Consider the following 23672-nt stretch of genomic DNA (forward strand, 5'->3'; position numbering starts at 1 on the left):
TTGTAATATGGCGAAATGCACAAAAAAGTAAAATTCTATTGAAAAAATCATATTCTCTATGATTATGTAACTAATTTCAGAAATTTCACGTTATAATTTGAATCGATTTCTTCAGTATATATACTTATAATGACTTACCAGGCAATAAATGTGTTTAAATAGAATTGACACTCTCATTCTATTAGAAAATTTTAAAAAAAACTACAGTTTTCTAATGCTATCGCTTTTTTGTTACTTGAGATGGATAAATATTATGTTCAAATAAAATTCATTTAACTGATACAATTATATACATTTTTAATTTTATTTTTATTTAAAAAATTTAATTGCAAAATGTTTGATATTTTCATCAAAAGTACGAAAATTTGCAATTTACTTCGAGCTTTCGGGTGAATATATTATTAGCGTTTTAAAAATATATAATATTCGATTTTAGTAATATTTTTTATTCATGTTTTGCATGCTTGTATCTAATTTTCTTAGAAGATCATAAGCTTTTTTGAACAAAATAATAACGGAAACGAAAATAAATTCAGTCCCTCGACGTAGCAACTAAAAATATTTGCAATAAAAGTAATATCTCTGTTATTTTTTTTCTGAATTTTGTGAGCTATTTTTTTTTATATTTGAGCTACGAGAATATTGTCATGAATATTGTGTTCTTTTTCTTGAACCTAAATTAATGAGTAATAAATGATGTTTCAGGTCATAAAGCTGATATCAACTGTCTTCATGTAACTTCATCCGGACAGTTATTAATAAGTGGATCTGAAGATACTGATGCAATCATTTGGGTCATCGATACTGGTCAAATAAAACATCGAATGAGGTATACATTTCTCAAAAAATAAAACATTTCTGTTATTGCTCGCCTTTTCAACTTAATAATGTTGCAAATAAGAAAATATTTATAAAATTCAACACACCAGTATTATAAGCTTTTTATTTATTTTTCTACTAGAAACAGGAGTCATGTTTTTAAATAAAAATGAGACTAATTTTGGTTACATTTTTATATAAAAATGTAATTAAAAACTTAATATTTCAAAGAACAATTTAGTTAAAAATGTTACTCAATTTAGTCCATTTTTCTGTATGAAAATATGACAAAATGAGGGCACAAAACAAAGCTTTGACTAAATTTATTCACAGCTTGTGTACAAAAATGTAAGTAAAAATGTAACCTTTAAAAGTTTAGAAAATTAGCTAGCCTATTTACTCCGTTTTTTTTTTTTTTTTTAAAAAACAAAGTTTAGGGAAAACATTTTTTAAAATGGGGACATACTTTTTGAGTTCGTATTTTAATTTTTCTGAAATTGCCTGTCGAATATTGCTGAAATTAAAAATCAAACGTTGCAACAAACAGTTTACAAACAATTTTACCAATTTGAAATTATAAAATTTAAGTTTGTTGAACGTGTATATTATCTTTGCAAAATTGCGAATTTGTGTTTAAATTTCTTGAGAATGGAAATGAATTACGAATCTTCAATTATTAGTAAACATGTCTCTAAATATTTGAACTTTATTAATAATTTTATTATTAGTTACTTTATTAATAAAGTTACTATATATAATATAATTAATTTCATTAATAATTAATTTATGTTTGTTTGACGTATATATATTACCTCTGTAAAATTGTGAATTTGTGTTTACATTTTTTGAGAACAGAAATTAATTTCGAATCGTGAAATATTAGTAAGCATGTCACTAAACATTATTGATAATTTTATGCGCTAAACTGATGAGATACGTTTATTTTCATGAGGAATTTCGTATGTAGGTCTAATTCCGAATTACGTTATCCACTCTTTATAACGACCTCCATTACTGCGACTTTTCTGTTATAGAGACTGGTGCCGTGCATTAAGTCCTGTTTGCTGATTCATAGTTTATGCAATGTTATTTTAATGTCCATTAGAACGTCACCCTGTTTATTCCAGTATAGCGACTAAAATTTAGTTATTTCGTAAATAAGAAATAGTTTCCTACAAGTTCCTTATACCATGACTTCTTTTGATGTCCAAAAAAATAAATGTCAAACACCTTCAAACTCTTTGAAAGAAGTAAGAGTGACTTGACCCCTTAAATTCTTATCCTAAATCTCAGGTGGTCAAAATTAATGATCAATCATAATCTCTGTAGGTTTCTTTTAAAAAGATAAACTAAATTTATCAATCATGCTTTTCCTGTTTGAAAATTGAATGATTTATTTTTGTGAAATGTTAGTTTCCTTTTGCGTCGATTTTCAAACTAAGATTGGTGCTCGTAGTATTTACCTGAACTTATGTTATTTATCAAATATGATACCACCAAACTGGCATATTATTTTCATGCATTTTTCACTTATGAAACATTTTTTTAAAGAATGAATTTCGCTATATGCAACTACACCGGCTACTTTGAAATTTATTCTAAATGTTTCTCTCCCACTGAAGGTAATGTTTGCTTATCGCTCTAAAACAGCTGTTTGTCTTATAATATTTTTACGTACTGCTTTGCTTCTCTTTAACTTATGTTAGTACAAAAATATCGTTCTTTTCATTTCCTTTTTTTGATTTCCATAGATTTTTTAAAAATTTCTTATGGTAAAAAATGTTTCCAATAAGCATTAAAAATGAAAAGTTCCGAAATTTCATAAAAAGTGAACTTTTAGTCATAGTAATAAAAAATAACGCGAAAAATTTTTAAAAAAAACTAACATGGCACCAGTAAAGTTTCTTCAATTATATGAAAGACTAATCTTATAAAAACGCTTTGTATATTGATCAATATGAGCATATTGATAAATCTTTAAAATCTTTATAAAAAACGCTATGCATATTGAAAATCCTAACTTGTTATCCTAAAGTATATAAATGAGAAAAAAATGCATTATTCAACTCATTGTTAAATTATATTTATTGATTCATTGCATTCATTGAATGCAGTTCGTCAGAATTGCAATCAATGGAAATAAAAAAAGAAGTTAACTGTTTAGCGAAAAAATTTTAAGCATATTTTTTTCATTATTTTGTATTAATTTAGATCAAAATAAATGAAAAATACTATACTTAGCATTTTAGTAATTTATTGTTATGAAATACAGCATAAACACCTGTGTTAAAGATAAAAACTTCTACACAAAGGAAAAGAAATAATTATTCATCATTGAAATCTCCTTCATTTACAAAATCAATTATTGATAAATATTTGTATATGAATGAAACAAAAAATTTTCGAACTACATCTTAGAATTTTATATTATAGTGCAAATATAATTCTTATAATCTAAAAAAAAATTTAATAACTTTTCCACTATTTTTTATCATTAGAAAGTTTAAAAATATATGTTTGCTTGTAATTAGTGAGTCAGAAAAAAACATTTAGAACGGACACCGGCCATCTGCGTCTGAAGGTTAAAAAATAAGTTTGTTTAAAGGTGAATACAATGCAATTCCATTAGACAAATGTGACTAGTATTCAGTGGTTTTTATTCTTTCTTTGCTCTGATAAACCTCAATAATGTTTCGTCAGTTGTTAATGCTTTATATCTGACCTAAACATTTTTATGCTAATGATAATGTGTGTAGTTCATTTTTTTACTACATTTTCAACAGTGTCAGAAAATTTTAATCAATGGTGATTATGAAACACTACCATTATATTTTGAAACTTTGCAGTTTATTTATCATTCGAATCATTTATCTTCATACATATTTTTTATTTTAATAAGATAATTTTATTTTGAATCTTACAATTTATATATGTCTTACAACGTAGAGGAAAAGTTAAAAAATCCTAACTCAGTAGAAAAGCAGGTCGTAAATACAGTCTTAAGATACTGTCCTAGAATACATAAGCACTCAACTAGAAGAATACTGGTTCTACTTCTAGTTAAGTGTTTAGCTTATAAGGTTATGACAAAAATACAACACACAAAGTTGTGTAGTGATTTGCTTTAATTATAGTGATTCGCTTGCCAATATCAGGAAGCTTGTTTGGTGAAACCAAATGAATTTAAGGCAGAGGGCGCGCTTCTTGCTTTTAAGTGGCTCCATCTATGATCAAGAATAGGACTTCAACCATACACACACGTCACATCCTGTTTTAAAAGACTGACCCATTCATTCATCCACTGATCATAATTTTGACCTGAACGAGAGAATTATCAATCTCTAATTCAATAAACAGAGAGCTATTAACTTTATGGGAACTTGGATGAAGTTTGCAATAGTTACTCATGACCATATATGGCAACGTTACTTTTAAAAAGTAACGAGTAAAAGTACAAGTATTTTTAAAAAAAGTAACGAGTAAAAAGTAAAAAGTTCTTATTTTAAAACGTAACGAGTAAAAAGTACAAGTAAAAGTACAAGTACTAAACAAAAAAAGTAACGATTTAAAAGTACATTTCTAGGAAATCGAAAATTCAAAGTAACCTGAAATTTTATTGAATAATATTCTTATGTTCTTTAATGTTTTTGCAAAATTGTTGTTATTTATTTAATTTTTAATTTTGAAAGTTATGGATATTAATTTATTTTTAAATTCGGAAGAATATTATTATATAATTTTATAATATAATCGTATAATATAATCGTATAATATAATTTTAAAATCAAATATAATTTTTTCAGACTTTTTAGGGATTTGCACGAAAAAGAAATTTTATCTATTGATTTTAATTTTTAGTTTATTATTTTTATTTATTTAAATTACCATTGATTTAAAATTGTTTTACTCTTTAGAAACGCGTTTTAAAAAGCACAGTCATAAACAAAGCAAACACGGGGTTTCAGATAACTTTGTGATCTTTGAGCTAGTAAAAAATAATTGAATGTGCAGTATAAGTTGAAACAGAGGGTATTTAAACAGGAAGTTAGCTGTGAATGCATATATATTGCACATTAATTTTATAAATTAAAAAAACATAAGCATTTTCTTTAATGTAATTTTTTTTTTTAGAAAGCTTACCGAGTTTTAGAAAAAAGTAACGATTTCATTCGATATTTCCGTTACAAATACTTGTACTTTTTCCCTGAAAAAGTAACGAAAGTACAAGTAAAAGTACTAAATTTAAAAAGTAACGAAGTACAAGTAAAAGTACGTACTTTTTACTTGTACCGGCGGTACAAGTAACGAAAGTAAAAGTACTGCCATATATGCTCATGACTGATAGGTGAAATTTAGTCCATCGTTAGCCAGCTCCCTCCATGTTTATTCAGAAAATGACGCAAAACGTCAATATGGAGGAAAGCCACAAATTTAAGAAAATGAAAAGTTCTTGTGGTCTAATTTTTTAATGTTTAAAAACTTACTGCAATGCTGCATTATCTGGGCTAAAAAAATTGTAGAAAATCTGAATAAGACATAGATTTTTTTAACAACTTTCATCAAGGTGGAAAAAGTTTTGTGAAAGTTTAATAGCTTTTAAAATTTTTAAGTTATTTGTCCCCTCTAAAGCCTAGTCCTTATGTCAGTGTTTCTTTCTCTAAGCTTATAACTCATATCGGTAAACGGCAATGGATCTTACTGATTTCTTAAAATTTACTTACTTAAACATTTCTACAATTAGTTTGTATTTTTTTAAGGTCTGCTTGATACGATTTTAATATTGTATATTTATTACGTACAGCAATCACATAACTGGTGTATTATGTATACAAACCACCCATTCAGAAGCAATTATGATAAGTGGATCTGAAATAGGTGTGGTCATCATATCAAGCTTGGACTCCGGTCAAGAACTACACCGCTTAGATACACATCGTGGACTCATTAGCTGCATATCTGTCAACAGCGATGACGATATATTTGCTACAGGTATTTACAAAATATTTAGTAAATCAATGATGACGATATCATTGCTTCGGGCATTGTTTTACACTAAGTTATTTGTAATAACCGAATCCAAATTTTGAGCAGAATCGGTCGAATTATTCTTAAGAAAGGAAATAATAAAAATATGTCCTTACAATTAAGAATTCTTTCGTTTAATTAAATTTTAAAAACTGAGAAACAATTATAATATTATATAGATAGATGCTGGTGCCTTGTAATGTTTGAGCCGTTAACCTTTCCTTCAGCGTTTTAGAAAACTAATTTTATAGTTTATTATTGTGCCATTTTCAAAAACTTCTAATCCTGTGATCAGATTTTCGCATACTTAGATGAAAGTTTATGGTGAGCAGAACATATTTTATATGCACTAATTAATTAATTCTACGAATTAAATTACGAAATGGAACACAAAAAAAAGGTTGAGAATCACTGGCTTAGAGATTGAACCAATCGTCTGAATGAACGAGGTTCGGGGAAATTTACGCAACCCAGAGGAAATTTTTGGTCGAATTAAAAAAAAATGCTTCAAATTTTGTAAATTAAAAAATTTTAAAAAAAAATCCGCAGTATTACAAAACGTTTCCTAAAAAAAGTATAAGTCAATTTGCTTATTTATTAATTTGAATTCGTTAAATTGATTCCTCAAATTTAGTTTCTGAAATATTACGATTTGAGTATAATTTAATTTTTATTTCTTTATCACAGTTAATCCTTTGTAACAGTTAATTTAATACTTAAGTTTAGTCACAAAGTTAATCCTTTGTAATCCAGTTAATCCCTTTGCAATCAGTTGTAGTCCAGTTAAAGTAAAGAAATGTGTTATTTTCTGAATTTTTTACTTCGATAAAGAAAAAAAATAACAAAAATCTTAAACAAGATATGAACTTTACTTTTAGAAAGTATTTTGAAAAAATTATTGTAACTTAATTAAAAGCGTTATAATTTTAGGGGGAAAACTATGTTCTTGGTAAGCAATAGACTCTTAAAACTTTCTACCCCTCTGGTCAAAAGTTTGACTCCCGTAATTATATTTTCACTCTTTGCATTTATTTTTTTTATTATTTATTTATTATTTTTTTTGCCGAAACTTTATATTTTGCACAAACTGTATTGATAACATTATAAAATTACATTCAAATTAAAATATTAAAGAAATTTTTAAAAATATTTTTAAATAGGTATAGGTGAAAGATACTGTTTTATTTTTCGGCATTTGCCTTCGTCAGTGGGGTTTTTGCTTCAATACTTTAGGCAAAATCGTTGCCTCTTCTCTTGTTTCGCAAGAATTTACAGTTACAGTGAAACCACTTTGGGAAGACCACTTTTTGTCCCACAGTAAACTAGTTGTTAATGGAGGTTGGTCGTTTTTAGTAGGGCTTACCTTCATCGACTTCAAAATGTTATCGAAGATACATGGCTTTTATAAAGTTGCGTTACTTTACTTAACTCAGTGTCATTTTCTTGGTGCAGAAATGACATCTGTGTTGGCGTCATGAAAACCAGATCGATGAATAAAAACGTCTATAGAAATGACTGCTACTGATATTTTTGAAAACAAATTTACCAATTATGATCATAGAACTATTTTAAAAAAATAAACAATTATGATTTTTTTTTGTTTAAGTTCACATTTAATTTTATATCATAAAAAATTATCTGCTTTATGAAAAATAAGAATAGGTTTGTTTGTTTTGAGATCCTTTTTCTAAATTGATCTCTTTTTTTCTAAAATAACTCCTTTTTTTCTAATTCAACTTTCAACTTAAAAAATAAATGATTGATAGCATCAACTTTAGTGCAACTGCAACCTGAGGTTATCTATCTTTTTCAGAGACCGTCAAAAAGAACAATCTAAATTAGAGCCACTTACAAATATTTTGAATACGTTTGAAACTATTTATTTGTCTACGTAATAATCTTTGTTCTGATCTTCTTTTGTGTTTCCTTATTTGATTTTTGGTACGGAGGTTTGCCCGGCCGCTGAGAGAGGTTTTGGTGGTCTCTCTTAAAAGTTTTCTTCCACGCAAAGTCAATGAAAAAAATTCCGCGCCTGTCAAAAGCGGTCTTAAATAGAGGACATCGCTATACAGAGGTGTGCTTTCCAGGAGATTTCACTGTATTAGGAAAACAAAACATTTTAGTTTTTTTCTTTTTCAAATAATAACATTTCCTTATTAAAATTCAAAACTCGAAAGTATATTTAAGGGGGAAAAAAACAATTGTTTACCTCGTGGACCACAATCTCTGAAACTCAACTTCAAAAACGTTGCAATATGAAATATTTGTTTAAAGACTTTTCGTCCTTATTTTATCATTTATTTCCTGCGATATCCCCTGAATTTAGCGAAGATCTGGAATAAGACTATTTATTATTTATATATTCCAGGATCCAGTGACAAATCAGTTTGCGTTTGGAGTCTAGATAACTACTCTCTACTCAACACCATTAATTTGCCTTCTGGAATATGTCGTATGGATATCAGCAAAGATAGTACCTTCCTGGTTGTTGCTTGCCTTAACCAATCAGTTCATGTCCGCTCGTTGACTACAGGCTCCGAAGTCCATTGTCTTCAAGAGATATCATCGGAAGTGACGTCGGTGTGCTTTGGACACGACAATTGCCGTTGCGTGGTGGGTTGCGCTGATGGAAAATGCCTTGTATTCGATATCCACTCAGCATCTCTAATCACTACTCTCACTGGACATACGGATTCCATTTGTAGTGTGCAGGTATGAGAAAACTTAACTTAGTCTGCTAAAATACAATTTAAAGTTGTAGTTTTAAACTGAAATAGAAAGTAAAATACGGTGAGCTTAGTTTTGGTTTTAAGTCATTGACTTTTTTAAAACATTACATTAAACATTTCGTTATTTCGTGTTCATTTGGAACAAAATGAGTGAAAAACATTATGTTTAGCATTTTAATAACTTATGGTCATACAGCATGGATACCGGTTTTTTTCTGCGTTTTCCAAACACAACTCAATTGCAAGCGATATTTTTTTTCTTTCAAATCGCACTTATTTTTATTTATTTAGATCTAAGAGAAACAGTTATTCATCATTAAAATTTCTTTAATTTGCTGTATCAATTATTAATAGATTTTTGAATATAAATTAAAACACATTCTTTTCAAACTACTTTTTTTGAATTTTATATTTTAGTACAATTATAATTCCGATAATCTAACAGATTTTTTTAGCAATTATTAGACTGTTTCTTATATTTAAAAAATATTAAAATGTATTTTAACTTGCAATTAAAGAGTCAGAAATATATATATATGTATGAAGGACATTGATATCGTATCTGCGTCAAAGGGTGAAACTACTTCATACCTATACTTTATATAAATATATACAGGGTATTGCCTAATGGCCGTCCTTAACATATATTTTAACATTATAGTAAAACTGAAATAAACAAAGAGCGTATTCGGGGTCGCAAACTTATATTTAAGTGAGAGAAAAAGCATTAATGAATTTTGGTCAATGGAGTTCTTGGTCAGTGGAGGTCGAAGAGAAAATACGATGAATTAAAAACATTAAAAACCCGTTTGTTTTGTGAAATTAGAAGGCCACTTGCTAGAAACCTTCTTTAACGTGTCTGATTGGTTTCAACGCAATTTTTTTTTTAAAAAGACGTTATTAAAATTACATAAAATAGTTTTCAAAATAAGGGCAAATTAGAGCTTAAAAACTACAAATTTTTTATCTGGCTGTAACAGCTCAACAATAAATTAATAAAATAAGAATTCCCAGGTCAATAATGTGAGTACCTCTATTTTGAACTAAAATCGGATTTTTTTTTCAAAAAAAAAATGAAATAGAACTAAATATATTTTTTAACAATGAATTTTTAAAAAAGATTTTTATATATTCTTACTTCAAACTTAATAAAAATGGCAAATTCACTCTTAGATCTTAGCTTTTAGTTCAAAACATCGCAAACATTGTGCAAAATCCGCAAACAAGATTTCAAAGAATTTTATAATAAACTTTTTTTTGCAATGTATGTCATTGTAAAAAAAAATCTCAAAATCAACGTTCTCCTGTAACACGCCATTTAAAATGCAAGAAAAATTTTGACAACAAAGAAATTTAAAATTCGAAATTTAATTTTTGAAAAGGAAATTTATTTGATTTAAAAACCTAATTTAAACATAATTTATCCATAATTTGTCCAAGTAAAAAAAAGGTTATAATACTCGAAATATGAAGAAAAAAATAGTTTCGTTTTCGTCTGTCAGCAGACGAAAAAGAATGATAATTTTATTTCTAAAAATCGAACATCAAAAGTTTAAATGGTTTTGGAAAGCTAAGGAAATATAGTCTAAGAATAAATAGTAAAAAATCGAAAATAATAATTGTTGTAAGGAATTTCTGAAGGAAAATTTGTACCTTGCATAAATATATGTATACACCCTAGCTTGAAAAAAAAAAGAAAGAAATCTCAAACACCTTTTTCTTAGGAGTTTGCGTAATACTTGAAAGTTGTTTTAAAAAGATAAATCTTAAATTAAGCATCAATTGCAGAAGTAACATCTTTATAATCTTATTGTATATACTAAATTAAGAACACAACACTTACACTTTGTATATTTTTAAAAAGTTAATTGTTACTGCAGGTTCAACATCATGACACGTTTTTGATAACTGCTGGAGGAAATAAGGTAGTTGTTTGGAATTTCACACCGCCAAAACGCGAAATAAATGGATTTATTAAGCCGAAAGTGAAGAGGCTCGATAGTCACCGAGAACCAATTATGTGCCTTGCAGTTTCAAAGGATGGGACAGTGGCTGTGACAGGTATAACATATTCATATTATCCGTTAAATGATTAAATTACTTTCAAGAAGTTTACGTCCAAGTTTATGCGGGCTTTCACTTTTTCCTAATAATATCGTGCATAGACAGCAAAGTAACTGTGACAAGCTCATTTAGTGTTATCCATTTTAAACATATCGATTTTATTTAAAATGAAAACCACCTTTTATTACGATTAAGTGGGTGGAATCTAAAGAAACAAAATAGCGATGTGTTTTTCTTTTTTCAGTTCTTTTTACGTTATGGTTGCCGATGGTTCAATTTCTTATAGACATGACAAACTCTATTAGTTTTTAAAATTACTAATACAACCTAACAGAATGCTTTCTGTGATATGCAATGCGGATCGTAGATCCTGCTTACACACAGATATTGAGACAGTAACAAACAGTGCGCGGAAAAAGAAAAAAAAACAGACCGCCTAGAATAACTTTTGATCCAATGATCAGATCTTCGCGTTCTGGGACTCTATCTGATTGGTTCAAGAGGGTGACCACAAATATGCTAATTAATTAGTTCATGTGATATTTTAAATAGTGAAATCAGACACAAAAACGTACTGGGGTTGTACAAAATAATGGCAACACTTCTATACTTATACGTTTTTCGATATTTCTAAAAAAATACTAAGAAATTCCTTTTTTAAATATTTAGATTATGCGATTCAGCATACTTATCAATAAAGTTTAAAACTTTTAGATGTAAAAAACTTTCATAGTTTACAATAAAGTTTAAAACTTTTAGATGTTTGAGGAACGGACAGTACATTACAAACGGAGAACAGTGTTTTTGAACACTTGAAACCAAAAAATGTTGCAATAAATTCGTAACTTGTAATAATTGTTTTGGTTATTGTATGCAATAATTACACAAAATTTCGTAAACCTATCTTACATACTTATAAAAATACGGACATTTCTATAAAAAACTAATTTTTTTTGTCATAAGTTTTTAGCTATAACTTTAAAAATATACAATGAAATTAAACAAAATTTTTGGAACAGTTTGAAATTAATGACAAAATTATTGTTTTAAAGTTGGACAGAAATTTGCTTAAAATTCCGCAAGATATGGACAGGAAATTTTAAATTTTTTTTCCTTAATTCTGTAGTGAATCTGTATTTGGAAAATAATAAAAGAAGTTCGATTTGAACATCTTGAAAATTTGAAAAGTTTCAAGTTATTTTCTAAGTAGTTTTCGTACCTTTTAAAAGAGAGCTCAAAATGATCTGGGATTTTTCTCAAAATTCATTTAATCAAAAAAATCATTTGGGTACTTCTGATATATATATATATATATATATATATATATATATATATATATATATATATATATATATATATATATATATATATATATATATATATATATATATATATATATATATATATATATATATATATATATATATATATATATATATATATATATATATATATATATATTATAACTTTGTAGTGAATCGTATTTGGCAATATATTAAAAAAAAACGTTTGATTTGAATAGCTTAAAAATTTAAAAAGCTTCAAGTAATTTTCTACGTAGGTTTTCTAATTCTTAAAAAAAAAGCTCAAAACAATCAGGGGTTTCCCACTGGCTTCATTTTGTACTAATAAACTAGATTTATTATAAGTCACACAGGCATTGTTGAAAGTATCTTTTCTTTCGCATGTTTTCTTTCCTTATACAATCATATTTAGGTGCATGAATGTTTATTGTAAGGTACTATCATTCGTTATTTAACTTTGTCGAATGATACAAAATAATATTTGTAGAAAACCACTTATCATTTTCGGTTTCTTTTAAAAAGTACAAAAACAACTAAGAAAATTGCTTCAGACTCTTAAAATTTTTAAGATATACAAATCGGACTTTTTCCGTTTGTTGCCAAATATGATTCACTACAAAATTATGAAAACAAATTCAATCCTTTCCGCGCATACGCAGTATTAAAGAACTACTTTAATTACTTATGTATTGCACACTTTTCAAAAAAAAAAATTCAAACTTTAAAAAAAAAATTAATTCATTTTAAATTGCTCTAAAAATTTGTTTAATTAGAGTGAATATTGGATTTTAAAGTTATAGCTAAAAAACGTAAAATAAAAAAATTAGTTCGTTATAAAAATATCCATATCTCCAAATATATTTAAGCTAGGCTTGCGAAATTTCGCGCAGTTATTGCTTATAATAACCAAAATAATTCTTAAAAATTGCCATTTTACAGCTAAATTCTTTGGTATAGGGTGCTTAAAAACATCATTCGTCGTTTGTAATTTATTGTGGGACCCTCAATGCTCTAAGATCTTTAAACAATATTGATTAATATGAGAAATCACATGATCTAAACATTTCTAAATTTATAAAAAGAGTATTTATGTATTTCTTGAGAAATGTGAAAAATGTGTTACTGTAAAAGCGTTTCCATTATTTCGTCCACCTCCTGTACTTTCTCCGAATAAATATACATTTTTTTCGACGGATTAAGATTTCTGACCCCCAAAATATAGAGGGTAAGCGCAATCTAAGAAATACGGTCTCAACAGTTTGGCTAGGGGAGCTGTCTAAAATTTGGACCTCATAATGTTAATTTTATATTTTGCGTATTTCTGTTATCGCGAGAAATTTTTAAACCAATTGAAATGCTTTTGCATCACACAATTAGAAAATTTATTCATTCAAAGACAATGCCACGCAAAAAATAACTTTTAGAATTTATTTTAATAATCAAAAAAATTTTAAATTGTAAGGTTTACAATCTTTTACATTATTTCTAAGAATTTATAAAATCGCCTTGTCTATACACACGCCTTTTTTTCAAATTAGATTTCTCAGGAACTATTCGACTAATTTCATTCAAATTTCGTATTTTGAAATGCAAAATTACATTGTTTAAAATAATATAAAAAATACTTGCATACCTTGCCAGTCAAGTTTTTTCGGCCGTTATTAAATAAAATAATAAATATTTGCTAATTGTTATTTTTGCCTGGAATTACCTTTGGATAAACGAATTTTATAATTTATTTTTTTTAATTCGCTTAAATAGTTCTAGAGATACGGCAAAATACACAAAAAATAAAATTAACATTAAGGAATATAACTATGGAGATCATATTTCCCAGATTGCGGCTACCCCCTATATTTTTGGGGTCAGAAATCCAAATCCATTATAAGAAAGTATGTTTTTTTTGTTTTGTTGAGAAAGTACGTTTTCTTATTTGATTTCGTATCTTTGAATATCATTTGCACTAATTAATTAGCAAGTTTGAGGTTACTCCCTTGAACCATTTAGATTTTTTAGAACGTGAAGATCCGACCATTAGTCATTACATTAGTTATTCAGAGTGGTCCATTTCTTATTCAGCACACTGCATGCGTGGGTACATTTTATCACATTTTATAATGCAAAAGCTTAGAAAAGTTAAGGATTTTTTTCTAGAAAAAATCCTTTTTTTTTAAATGGAATACTTCATTTTTACGTGACCTCTAAAATAACTTTATCAGAATTTTTTTGGAGTTTGCAATTGTTGAATAATTTTTTTTTTCAAAATGCTCTAAATCTATTTTCAACACACTATCAGAAAAAGCTAGGATTCACGAGTCTTATTGAAGATTTGATTTAAAAAAAATTTCTGATTTAATGAAAAAAGCTACTCACCATAACGAAAAAAACAATTGTACACGTTCATTAGTTTCTTATCTTCCTTTTTTTATTTGGGGAATATCTCTAAAATACGATAAACTGATTTGCTTTTAACATACACATGCAAAGCAATCGCGTGTGTTGACAAAATTTCACTATAATTTTATAAATTTACTTCATATTTTGATTGAAAGAGCTATGTTGAAGAGACGAATTTATTCTTGAAAGGAATAATTTAGAAATAGTTCTTTAATCTATTATGTTCTATCTCTTAATAGGCTCGAGGGACAATCTTCTTAAAATCTGGAACTTGACAACAGGAGAAGTTACTCATTCACTATCAGGCCATACTGCTCCTATAACTTGTGTTACATTTGCTCCTAATGGTCTTTTTGTAGTTTCTGGATCTGAAGATACGACTTTAAGAGTTTTCGGGTTGACATTAGGTCTTGTAGAACAAACATTTCAGGTGATTTTTGCCTTATAACTTTCATTTGATTTTGCAACATTCATAAACTAAATATAAATGAATTACTTTATGTTATCTCTTTTTCTTTGTTGTATACAATATCCATTACTTAGCATTTAAATGTCTTACTTAGAATTTAAAATTTGCTGAAATTCGATTTTCTTATAATAATAATAATAAGCAATAAAATTATCTGGTTTATTGTATTAGAAAAAAAGGCATATTTAAAATAATGTATAACTTTAAATTGAATTTAATCGCAAGTACTTTAGTAATTTGCGTAAAAATTTCAGAAGTTCTTGAATTAATAAATAATTAAATTAATCGATTAACAAATCTATTAAGCAGGTGAACAGTATTTTTCTTTTTGTTTTCAGTTTCATAAGAAGTTTCTTAAACAGATCTTAGATGCTTCTCTATTGCTGATTTCAAATCTGCAATCGGTTGATCTTTCCATTCTGCAATCTCTAAGTCGATTTTTTGGAACAAACTTCGTTAGGGTACATCATCAGTATTAAAATTGCATAAGATCCCATTCCCAGAAATGTCGCAGCTAAGGGTCCTTCTTTATTATAAACAGGTCATGATAGGGAAGCCCTCCTAGACGCGAACAACGACATTGCCGGGCATGGGTTCCTATGCTGTTTTAATCTAAATGCCCTAACTCTGCTGGACGTTTGACGCAACATACATGCGTGCTTCTGTTATACATAATGTTTTTAAGCTTCTGCATTTCGACAAAAAAATATCTTTTAAAAAAATCTGTAGGTTTAGGAGCGAAGCTAATTTGATTTTAAATCTCTACACCCGAATGAAGCAATAAGATCAAGTGCACAAGAAGAAAAAAAAACTTGTTCCCTGCTGTTGAATGGAGCTTTAAAAGATATTGTTAGTACTTTAGAATCCAATATAAAAATATAGCAGTTTTTATAAAAATGCCTAAAATATGTATTTTGAATATAGGCATCAAATTCATCATGAACTGTCGTCTCGTGAATTTGACGCTAATATGTAATAATGTCAAACTTTTTAAATTTTCCTCATATTGATTGATAGTATCATTTAACATAGTTATTAAAAAAATTAATGTGTTCTCGGTTATAATTTTCTTTGTAATAAATTATTTTCTTTATATTATTTTTGTGAATCTGGTTTATAGAAATAAACGAATGTTTTAGGAACATCAAAGCAAAATTCAAAATGTTTGCGTAGCCTCTGACAGTCGAAGAATTTTGTCGGTTGATATTCAGGGAAATCACAAACTGTGGACGTCAGATAATGGACAGCTAATGTATTCCTTTAAAAGACCATCCACTCTGGTTACCATCCGTGGAAACGTTGTCTTTGCCGTAGTTGATAAAGAGTAAGTAAAAATCATAAAATAAATGAAATTAAATTTTTAAATCTCAATTTTTCATTTTTTCGGCAAAGCTCCAGCAAAGATTTAAAGCTGCTTTTCGAAGCTCTGTCGCCAAAGAAAATGAAAAAGCCATAGTTTAAGTACCTTACGCTTGAAGCAATGCGATGATTTTAAACTATATATATAATCTTGCTGTGAAGAAATATCTGGGCTTCAGAACAGACAAATAATATAAATATATTAAAAGTTATTAAACTTTTTTGGAAATCGCCATTTGGCGACATTTTCCCACCTAGATGAAAATTATCAAAATCACTGCCGTATTCTCAGTTTTTGAAATTTTTTATGAGACCAGGTAATGCAGCATTGGAATAAGTTTTTAAAAATGAAAAAATTAGACCACAGACGCTTTTTATTTTCACAAAACTGTGGCTTTTCTCCTTATAAATGTTTTGCACCATTTTCAAAATAAGCGTAGATAACGCTGGCTATAGATAGGCCAAACAGTCATGAGTATCAGTTGCAAACTCACAGCAGTTATAAAAATAGCATATTATTCGCAAAAAGGCATCGTTTCATATTACGACAGAGGCTGCGAAAAACAGCCTTAAGGTATCCGACTAAGTGAAAATCGTCAATTTCTATGAATATTTTGATTTTCTTTTAAAAAAATCAACATTTAAATTTTAGTTCCTTATCTTTTCAAAAAATTTTAAAATTTTATTTCCGATTTTTTGAAATGAAGTTACAGGTATCTTTACGAAACCAAAATTGGAAGAAAGCTCTTGGAAACGAAACGAAAATGTTTTTGTTTCGCTTTGAGTAGTTCAACCCTTATTTATTTGACGAAATTATATTTTTAAGACAAATAAAATTCATTTTCAGAAATTAATTTTTAAATTAAAAATTTTTTTGTTATCATAGTTTTCTTACATTTATGGATTTTCTTGCATTTTAAATGCATTTACTGAGGAACGTTGATTTTGATTACAAAAAAAAACACACATTACAAAAAAAAAGTTTGTTATAGAATTGTCTGAAATTTTGAATGCAGATTTTGCAGCAATGTTTTGAACCAAAAGCTAATTTAGAATTTGTTATTTTTATCAAGCTTTAAGCAAGAATATTTAGAATTGTTCTTTAAAAATTCGACAATAAACAAAGTGATTAGTTCCTCATTGTTTGTTTGTTTTTTTACATTTTTTTAAAGATTTCAGATTAAAACACAGGTAATTACATTATTTATCTAGAAAAAAATATTATTTATCTAGAAATTTATGCAGCGATATCTTGTAGAGCGCGATATTAAAAATTGGCAGTGTTTAAGCTCCAATTTGCACTTATTTTAAAAATATTTTATGAATTTTCAAACTTCACTTTAAATTTATAATTTTAGAACCCTGCGTACAAAACACAAAATTAAAATTTTAATCGCGCCTTTTTAAAAAAAATGTGTGGAAACTAGTCAGATACCTTAAACACTCTTTTTAATCGGAAAAATGTTCAGAATTTCTGACAATTTCTATTTGTGGTAGTCAGAAAACTGAAATTTGCATAGTCGTCAGCCACCGAGTTCCAGTAAAGATTTGAATGATCTAGTTAGTCGGAAAATGATTGATATTTCTGTTTTGAAATTCTATCCTACTGGGCATTACATTTTTATGTGATCTAGAATGAAGTGAATATCTTCCTGTATACAAAATATATAATACTGTTTACAAAATATTGTTAACAATATGCTTACAGAATGATTTATTTATTTTAATTTCATGCGTTACAGCTGAAAAGGAACATGCTTAGTCGTGTGACTTTAAGGAAAAATAAAAAAATATATAGCTCTGTCATATGTGACATCACTTTACATTTTATTTTATAATCAGCGTTGAACATGCCGATCCAATTCTGAGTTTACGACTATCAAATTGCAACTCCTTAGCCTAGTAATTTTGAACCCAATCCAAAAGACAGGGGAGCTCCTCAATTAAGCATTGGGACAAACTTTTGGACTTTTTGATGGAACTAATCCTCATTTGCGTTACATGGATTGGATAATCTCCCACGATTAGCCCGGCGGTAAGGGGATTCTAACCGATGATCCGTCAACGCCTGAGAATGCTTTATGTCAGCATTATGGTCGGTATGAGCCGGAAACAGAATTCATATCGACCAGCCATCGCTAGGATTCAAACCTTGGGCACCTCATTAGGAGGCAAATGCTCTATCTCTTGAGCCCAACTATAGTTAATTGGGCATATAGTTAAATGGCCCCTACATTTAACTATATGCCCTTTTGAAATGAGAACTGCATAATGCTAAAAATTAAAAAATATAAATGTTAATTTTTTTTTTTTTTGCCATCGATACTTTAATGCCTATTTAGTAACGGGCAACAAAAGAAAAATAACTTCTGTGGTAACTTGTATTAAAATGATACAACATATGAAGCAGTTGTAGAAAATATTAATTGCAAAAATTCATTCTGGTTTATGGTACTTATCACTCAAATTTTTATCATCTTCTCCGAGAATATGCAGGGAGGATTCTGTCTTATGACATATTTTTTTACGTATGCAAGAACCAGAACTAAGAATAGAATTATTTTAAGTTTTAAAATTTCATTAGTAATTTTCATCTTCCATCTCAAATAAAATATTTTAATTATAAGCTTTCATGAATAAGCTGCTATCCGTAATTAACTAAATTGAAACTCTTCAACTTTAATAGCTTGAAGTACTGGCCACTGATGGACTATAATAATGAAGTAAAAGTGAGCCATACTGATACTATTTTGTGTTATGCAGTCACAGATGATTATGAGAACTTAATTACTGGATCCAAAGACAAAGCAATCAAATATTGGGAAGTTTCCACTGCTAAAATTACCCAAGTAAGTAAAAATAACATTCTTAATTGATTCTAAAGAGATTATAAAAAAATTGGAAACGCTGTTACAGATGCTCTAATATAAATTAAAATACACTAAAGCTTTTAAAAAATAGTATTTTTAATCCAATGTATTTCCAAAATTTCGATCCTCCGCAGAGGGGAGGGTTTCCCCTCTTTTGTAGATCGACAATCTGCACGTGAAACCAAGAACTTATGCTAACAGTTTTAAGTAAACCGATACAGCGCACTTAGGCAAAGAATAATAATTCTTTGCTTACCGTCCCTTCGCAGACAATGATCACTGCCAGTGATGCTTGATTAATTTTGTGATCTATTGACCTTGCAATCAGTCTATCAGTGTGAGATGGCATTTTATTATAATATACTATATAAATATACTGTGTGGAAGAATGTTCTAAAGTTACATTCCTGTGACTTCATATGAATTAGATTTAAAGTTTATGCATTTTTCTTTTTATTACTTAAAATCTTTATGTTTCAGGAATGTTTCTGAAGATGAAAGTTTAACACATAAAATTTGAGATGTATCTCAGTATGGGAAAATGCGTTAAATGCAACTCAGATATCTGCAGTTAACAACAATTTTCGTTATATTGCTAGAATTTTTGTGTATTATGTGAGAAAAATACGAGATAGGTACAAAGCGCCCATTTAATGAAAGTTACAAAGCTAGTTATGGTTTTCGACTATTGATATAAAACAAGATTCAAAAACATACATTTTTAACGAATCCTGAATTTGCATCCATATGTGGTCGTGAAATATTTAATGGGTTTCACTTTTTATTAAAAAGCAAATTCGCAACGTCTACGTAAAAAAGGACTATGCCTAACCTTTATTTCTCCACTTCAAGCTTTTAATTGGTAATTAAAAAAAAAAAAAAAGAAAGAAAACCTTCGCTTGTCGCGACTTAGTTATCTCATTGTTGGTATTATAATCAATGTGTTGCCTTTAGAGAAGCTTGTAAGCAGGGCCGTTTTATCCATTAGGCACTGTAGGCAACTGCCTAGGGGCCCTGTGCTACAGAGAAAAAAATTGACAATGTTTCTTAAACAGTAAAAATTTAATTCGAAATTTTAATGACGATTGTCTTCCTCTGTACATTACACCGACGCTATTTTAGTACATTTCTGAACGCATTCCAAATTAGATATTAATATTATGGTAGTTAGTTCATATATAACGCAGTAATATAATCGCAAGCAATTTTATCGCGGTAATTTTAACGCTGACTAATCAGATGACTATACAGCAAGAGCAGCTTTTTTAACACAACATGCTTGAAAAACGAAACTTTTCCAAATTGAAATTAATTAAAAACTGTCTTCGTTCAACTGTGTCTCAAAACCGTTTAAATTCATTGGCCATAATGGCAATTGAAAATGATGTATTGGAAAAGGTTAACTTTCAGGATGTCTTGAACGATTTTGTAACAAAAAAAGTTAGAAGAGTTAATATTTAAGTTTATTGTATGATTTTTTTTAATGCATATATTAATTACTTATATTCTTTTCGTTTGATTCAATATTTTTATTGAATAATGTGATAATATACCTATGTAGTAAAAAACAGCGTAATTATGAATAAAGTGTTGTGTTAGCGAAAAAATATATTAGGAAGTTAGAAGACGGTAGGGGGGCGAGACGAGCATTGCCTAGGGGCCGCGACATGCATAAGTAATACTTGTAAGTTTGTTGTCATTTGTTTGTAATCAAATACACTTAGAACTTCAACTTCAATGAAAGGTACGAAATTTAGATATTTAGCAAAACAAAAATAATGCTTAGTTTTGAAATAAAAATAGATCTTTCCCCGAGAAATTTCATTTTTTTCTGAAAATTGCCACTTTAAAGTTCTTATTCTCTAAATTGTCCTTGTGTATGAATATTTTAGATAAACAATTACTAGTGATTTTTTAGGTATGATGTCATAATGTTTAATATTTCACAAATAGGTTCTTGCTGGCCATGAAGCACCTGTCACATGCGTGTCTTTAGCGCCCTTAAAATCTTCAGTTGTAGCATCTGGATCATCAGATGGTGTTTTGATTTTGTGGGATTTATTTACAGGCGATATTATTTTCACACTCAGAGGCCATACAGATACCATAAAATGGATTCAGCTAACTCCAAATGGCTCAGTTTTACTTTCAGGTATGTTTTGTGACTCTATATATTCAATGGCACAGTAAGTTTCCGTTTAATATAGTATTAGCAAGTTTTCAAATTTGTAAAAGCTTTTCAAAAACTACTTATCGTAATACATCATTGACTAAAACTAGTTTAGTCAGTTGTTAATCAAAAAAGATGTCTAAACTGATGTTACTTCACTTACCTGTCCAGTGGCAATCGATCAATGATCAATAAGTTACAAACAGCAAATAAGTTACAAACAGCAATAGGAATACATTCGTATTGGGATGTAAATATGAATTATCCCATAGGGAAGATGGGAATGACAATCGATCGATTTATTCTACTCAGAGATACAGTTCAGCCTTTGGGCTGGACATTTCTTATATAGCATACAAAAAAAACTTTTGTATTTATCTATTGGCAACACTATAGTTATTATTCATTTTGTTATGTTGCCTTAAGTAATAATTAGTGTTAAAAAATTAGTTATATGTAAAGTATTCATTTATATACATTTTGCAAAGTTGTATTACGTAATAGTTTAAGTAGTGTTGAATTGAATAGCGATTTCCAAATTAAAGACTGAACTAGATCACTATTCGCTATCATTCAATATACTAGTATTTTCTATCATTTAGTTAACACTTTGCTGACCGAACGAATTATGCCTGAGTATAATAAACTAGATACTGCGCATTTTTCAACAGTTACAACTAACTACTGCCAAACAAGATCTTTCAGATTGGTTGGCAAAGTGTTAGCTTTCAAATTTTACTATCCATGCATATTTTAAATGTATAATTTTTGTTCTTTATAGTGCTAGTTAAATAAATACAAAATGAAATGATTTTTAAAATACAAACTTGATTGAAATAATTTCTAATTACTTCTCGAAACATCTGCAGGTTCCTCAGATAATACTCTTCAACTGTGGAATGCTCTAACTGGCGAATGCATCAGTATGCTTGATCTTCATGCACAACTGATGTCAGTAGGCAGCAGTTTTAACCTTAACCACATTGTTGTCCAACTAGCTAAAAGTTCCTCAGTCCCGATTCTTAGGTTTCACAATAATCCAGCTAAGGGTATCACTTTAGACATGCTTCCAGGATATCAAGAAGACATTAGAAACTCAGGTAAAAAAAAAAAAAATAAGTAATATCATTGATAATGTAATGCCGATCTTTAACGGAGTGTTATTGACGGGAGTAATATTGTTGGTAAAAAAAAGTCCATTTGTTTAAAAAATGACCCAAAAATATTCTTCTCTCTCACTAAGGCCACAACCCTTGTCTTTCACTATAATCCATTCCACAAGCCTTCAAGTACTTGGTTGAGGTTTACATATTTGTAACCGTTAGATTTTTTCCCCAAGGCAGTCAATCCGCCTAAGCTTTGAATCACCCTTTTTTGGGACTTTATTGACTGCTGCACCAGGTGGTTTAGTCAATATCTTTTTCATGTTTCGATTGTCATCCAATCTTATTAAATGTTCTGCCCATCTGATCCTCTGTATTACTATAAATTCAATAATATTTTACTTTTCCAAATAATTTGAAAGTTTACGAGTTAATCCCTTTTCAATGATTATTTCATTTTATTTCTCCAATTATGCTTCCTAAAATTTTTCTTTCAAACACAGCAAGAGCCTAATCTTTCTCATAACACATAACACACGCTTCAGCACTGCATGTGAGAATGGGTTTGATCATTATGTCTTGTGAATGGACAGTTTGATTACATACATACTACTAAAAAACAAAATTTGAAACATTTTAAATTTTGTATTAAATTATTCAATGCATTCATTACAAAGCCTAAGTTTCTTAAGCAATAAGCAGTTTCAAATATGCGTCTTCCTATTTTAAAATGAGGTTTATTATTGGTGCATGGATATATAAATTTCAATTTTTACTCATAACAGCTCTCAGAGAAAGAAATGCTCGTTGAAGTTCTTCCATGGTTTGGAAAACAACAATGTCATTAGAGAAAGTAAAAATCAATAGAATTTTTTAAAAAACAAATTGCTCTACTGGTGACAAAGTAAGCGCAATATTAAAATGAAGACAAGCCAGTCAGATATCTGTTGTTGTAGTTCATTTACGTCGCACTAGAGCTGCACAATGGGCTATTGGCGACGGTCTGGGAAACATCCTGAGGATGATCCGAAGACATGCTATCACAATTTTGATCCTCTGCAGAGGGGATGGCACCCCCGCTTCGGTAGCCCAACGACCTGCACGCGAAGTCGAGCACTTTAAGGTAGCACAGCTTAACGAGGACCCATACCGCACACCCTCGGTCCCTACGCAGACTGATCCAAGTGGGTCACCCACCAGCACACTGACCGCAGCCAGTGATGTTTGACTTCGGTGATCTGCTGGGAACCGTGCCTTAACGATCAGTCCACTGCGGGACTCAGATATCTGAGACCATCTGGCAGGCTGTACACCAAAATATAAATTGAGAGTCGCTATATTTTAATTTCAAATTATTGCTATT

General features: G+C 28.9%; 1 protein-coding gene across 4 annotated transcripts in view; it reads left to right on the plus strand.

The window, feature by feature from the left end:
* Positions 1–23672, plus strand: part of LOC107456032 (protein qui-1) — a 246807-nt gene that overhangs the window by 219703 nt on the left and 3432 nt on the right. For all 4 annotated transcript variants that reach the window (XM_016073796.4, XM_071181411.2, XM_016073797.4 and 1 more), the window contains 9 exons: positions 706–829; positions 5621–5808; positions 8213–8556; positions 10454–10634; positions 14578–14768; positions 15947–16131; positions 18853–19015; positions 20990–21188; positions 22076–22306. In XM_016073796.4, the coding sequence (XP_015929282.2) occupies positions 706–829; positions 5621–5808; positions 8213–8556; positions 10454–10634; positions 14578–14768; positions 15947–16131; positions 18853–19015; positions 20990–21188; positions 22076–22306 (1806 nt within the window). The remainder of the gene's footprint in view (positions 1–705; positions 830–5620; positions 5809–8212; positions 8557–10453; positions 10635–14577; positions 14769–15946; positions 16132–18852; positions 19016–20989; positions 21189–22075; positions 22307–23672) is intronic.

The sequence above is a fragment of the Parasteatoda tepidariorum genome, chromosome 8, assembly GCF_982258835.1.
Source record: "Parasteatoda tepidariorum strain Cologne lab strain chromosome 8, Ptep-v5.0, whole genome shotgun sequence".
In the NCBI taxonomy this organism is placed as follows: Eukaryota; Metazoa; Arthropoda; class Arachnida; order Araneae; family Theridiidae; genus Parasteatoda; species Parasteatoda tepidariorum.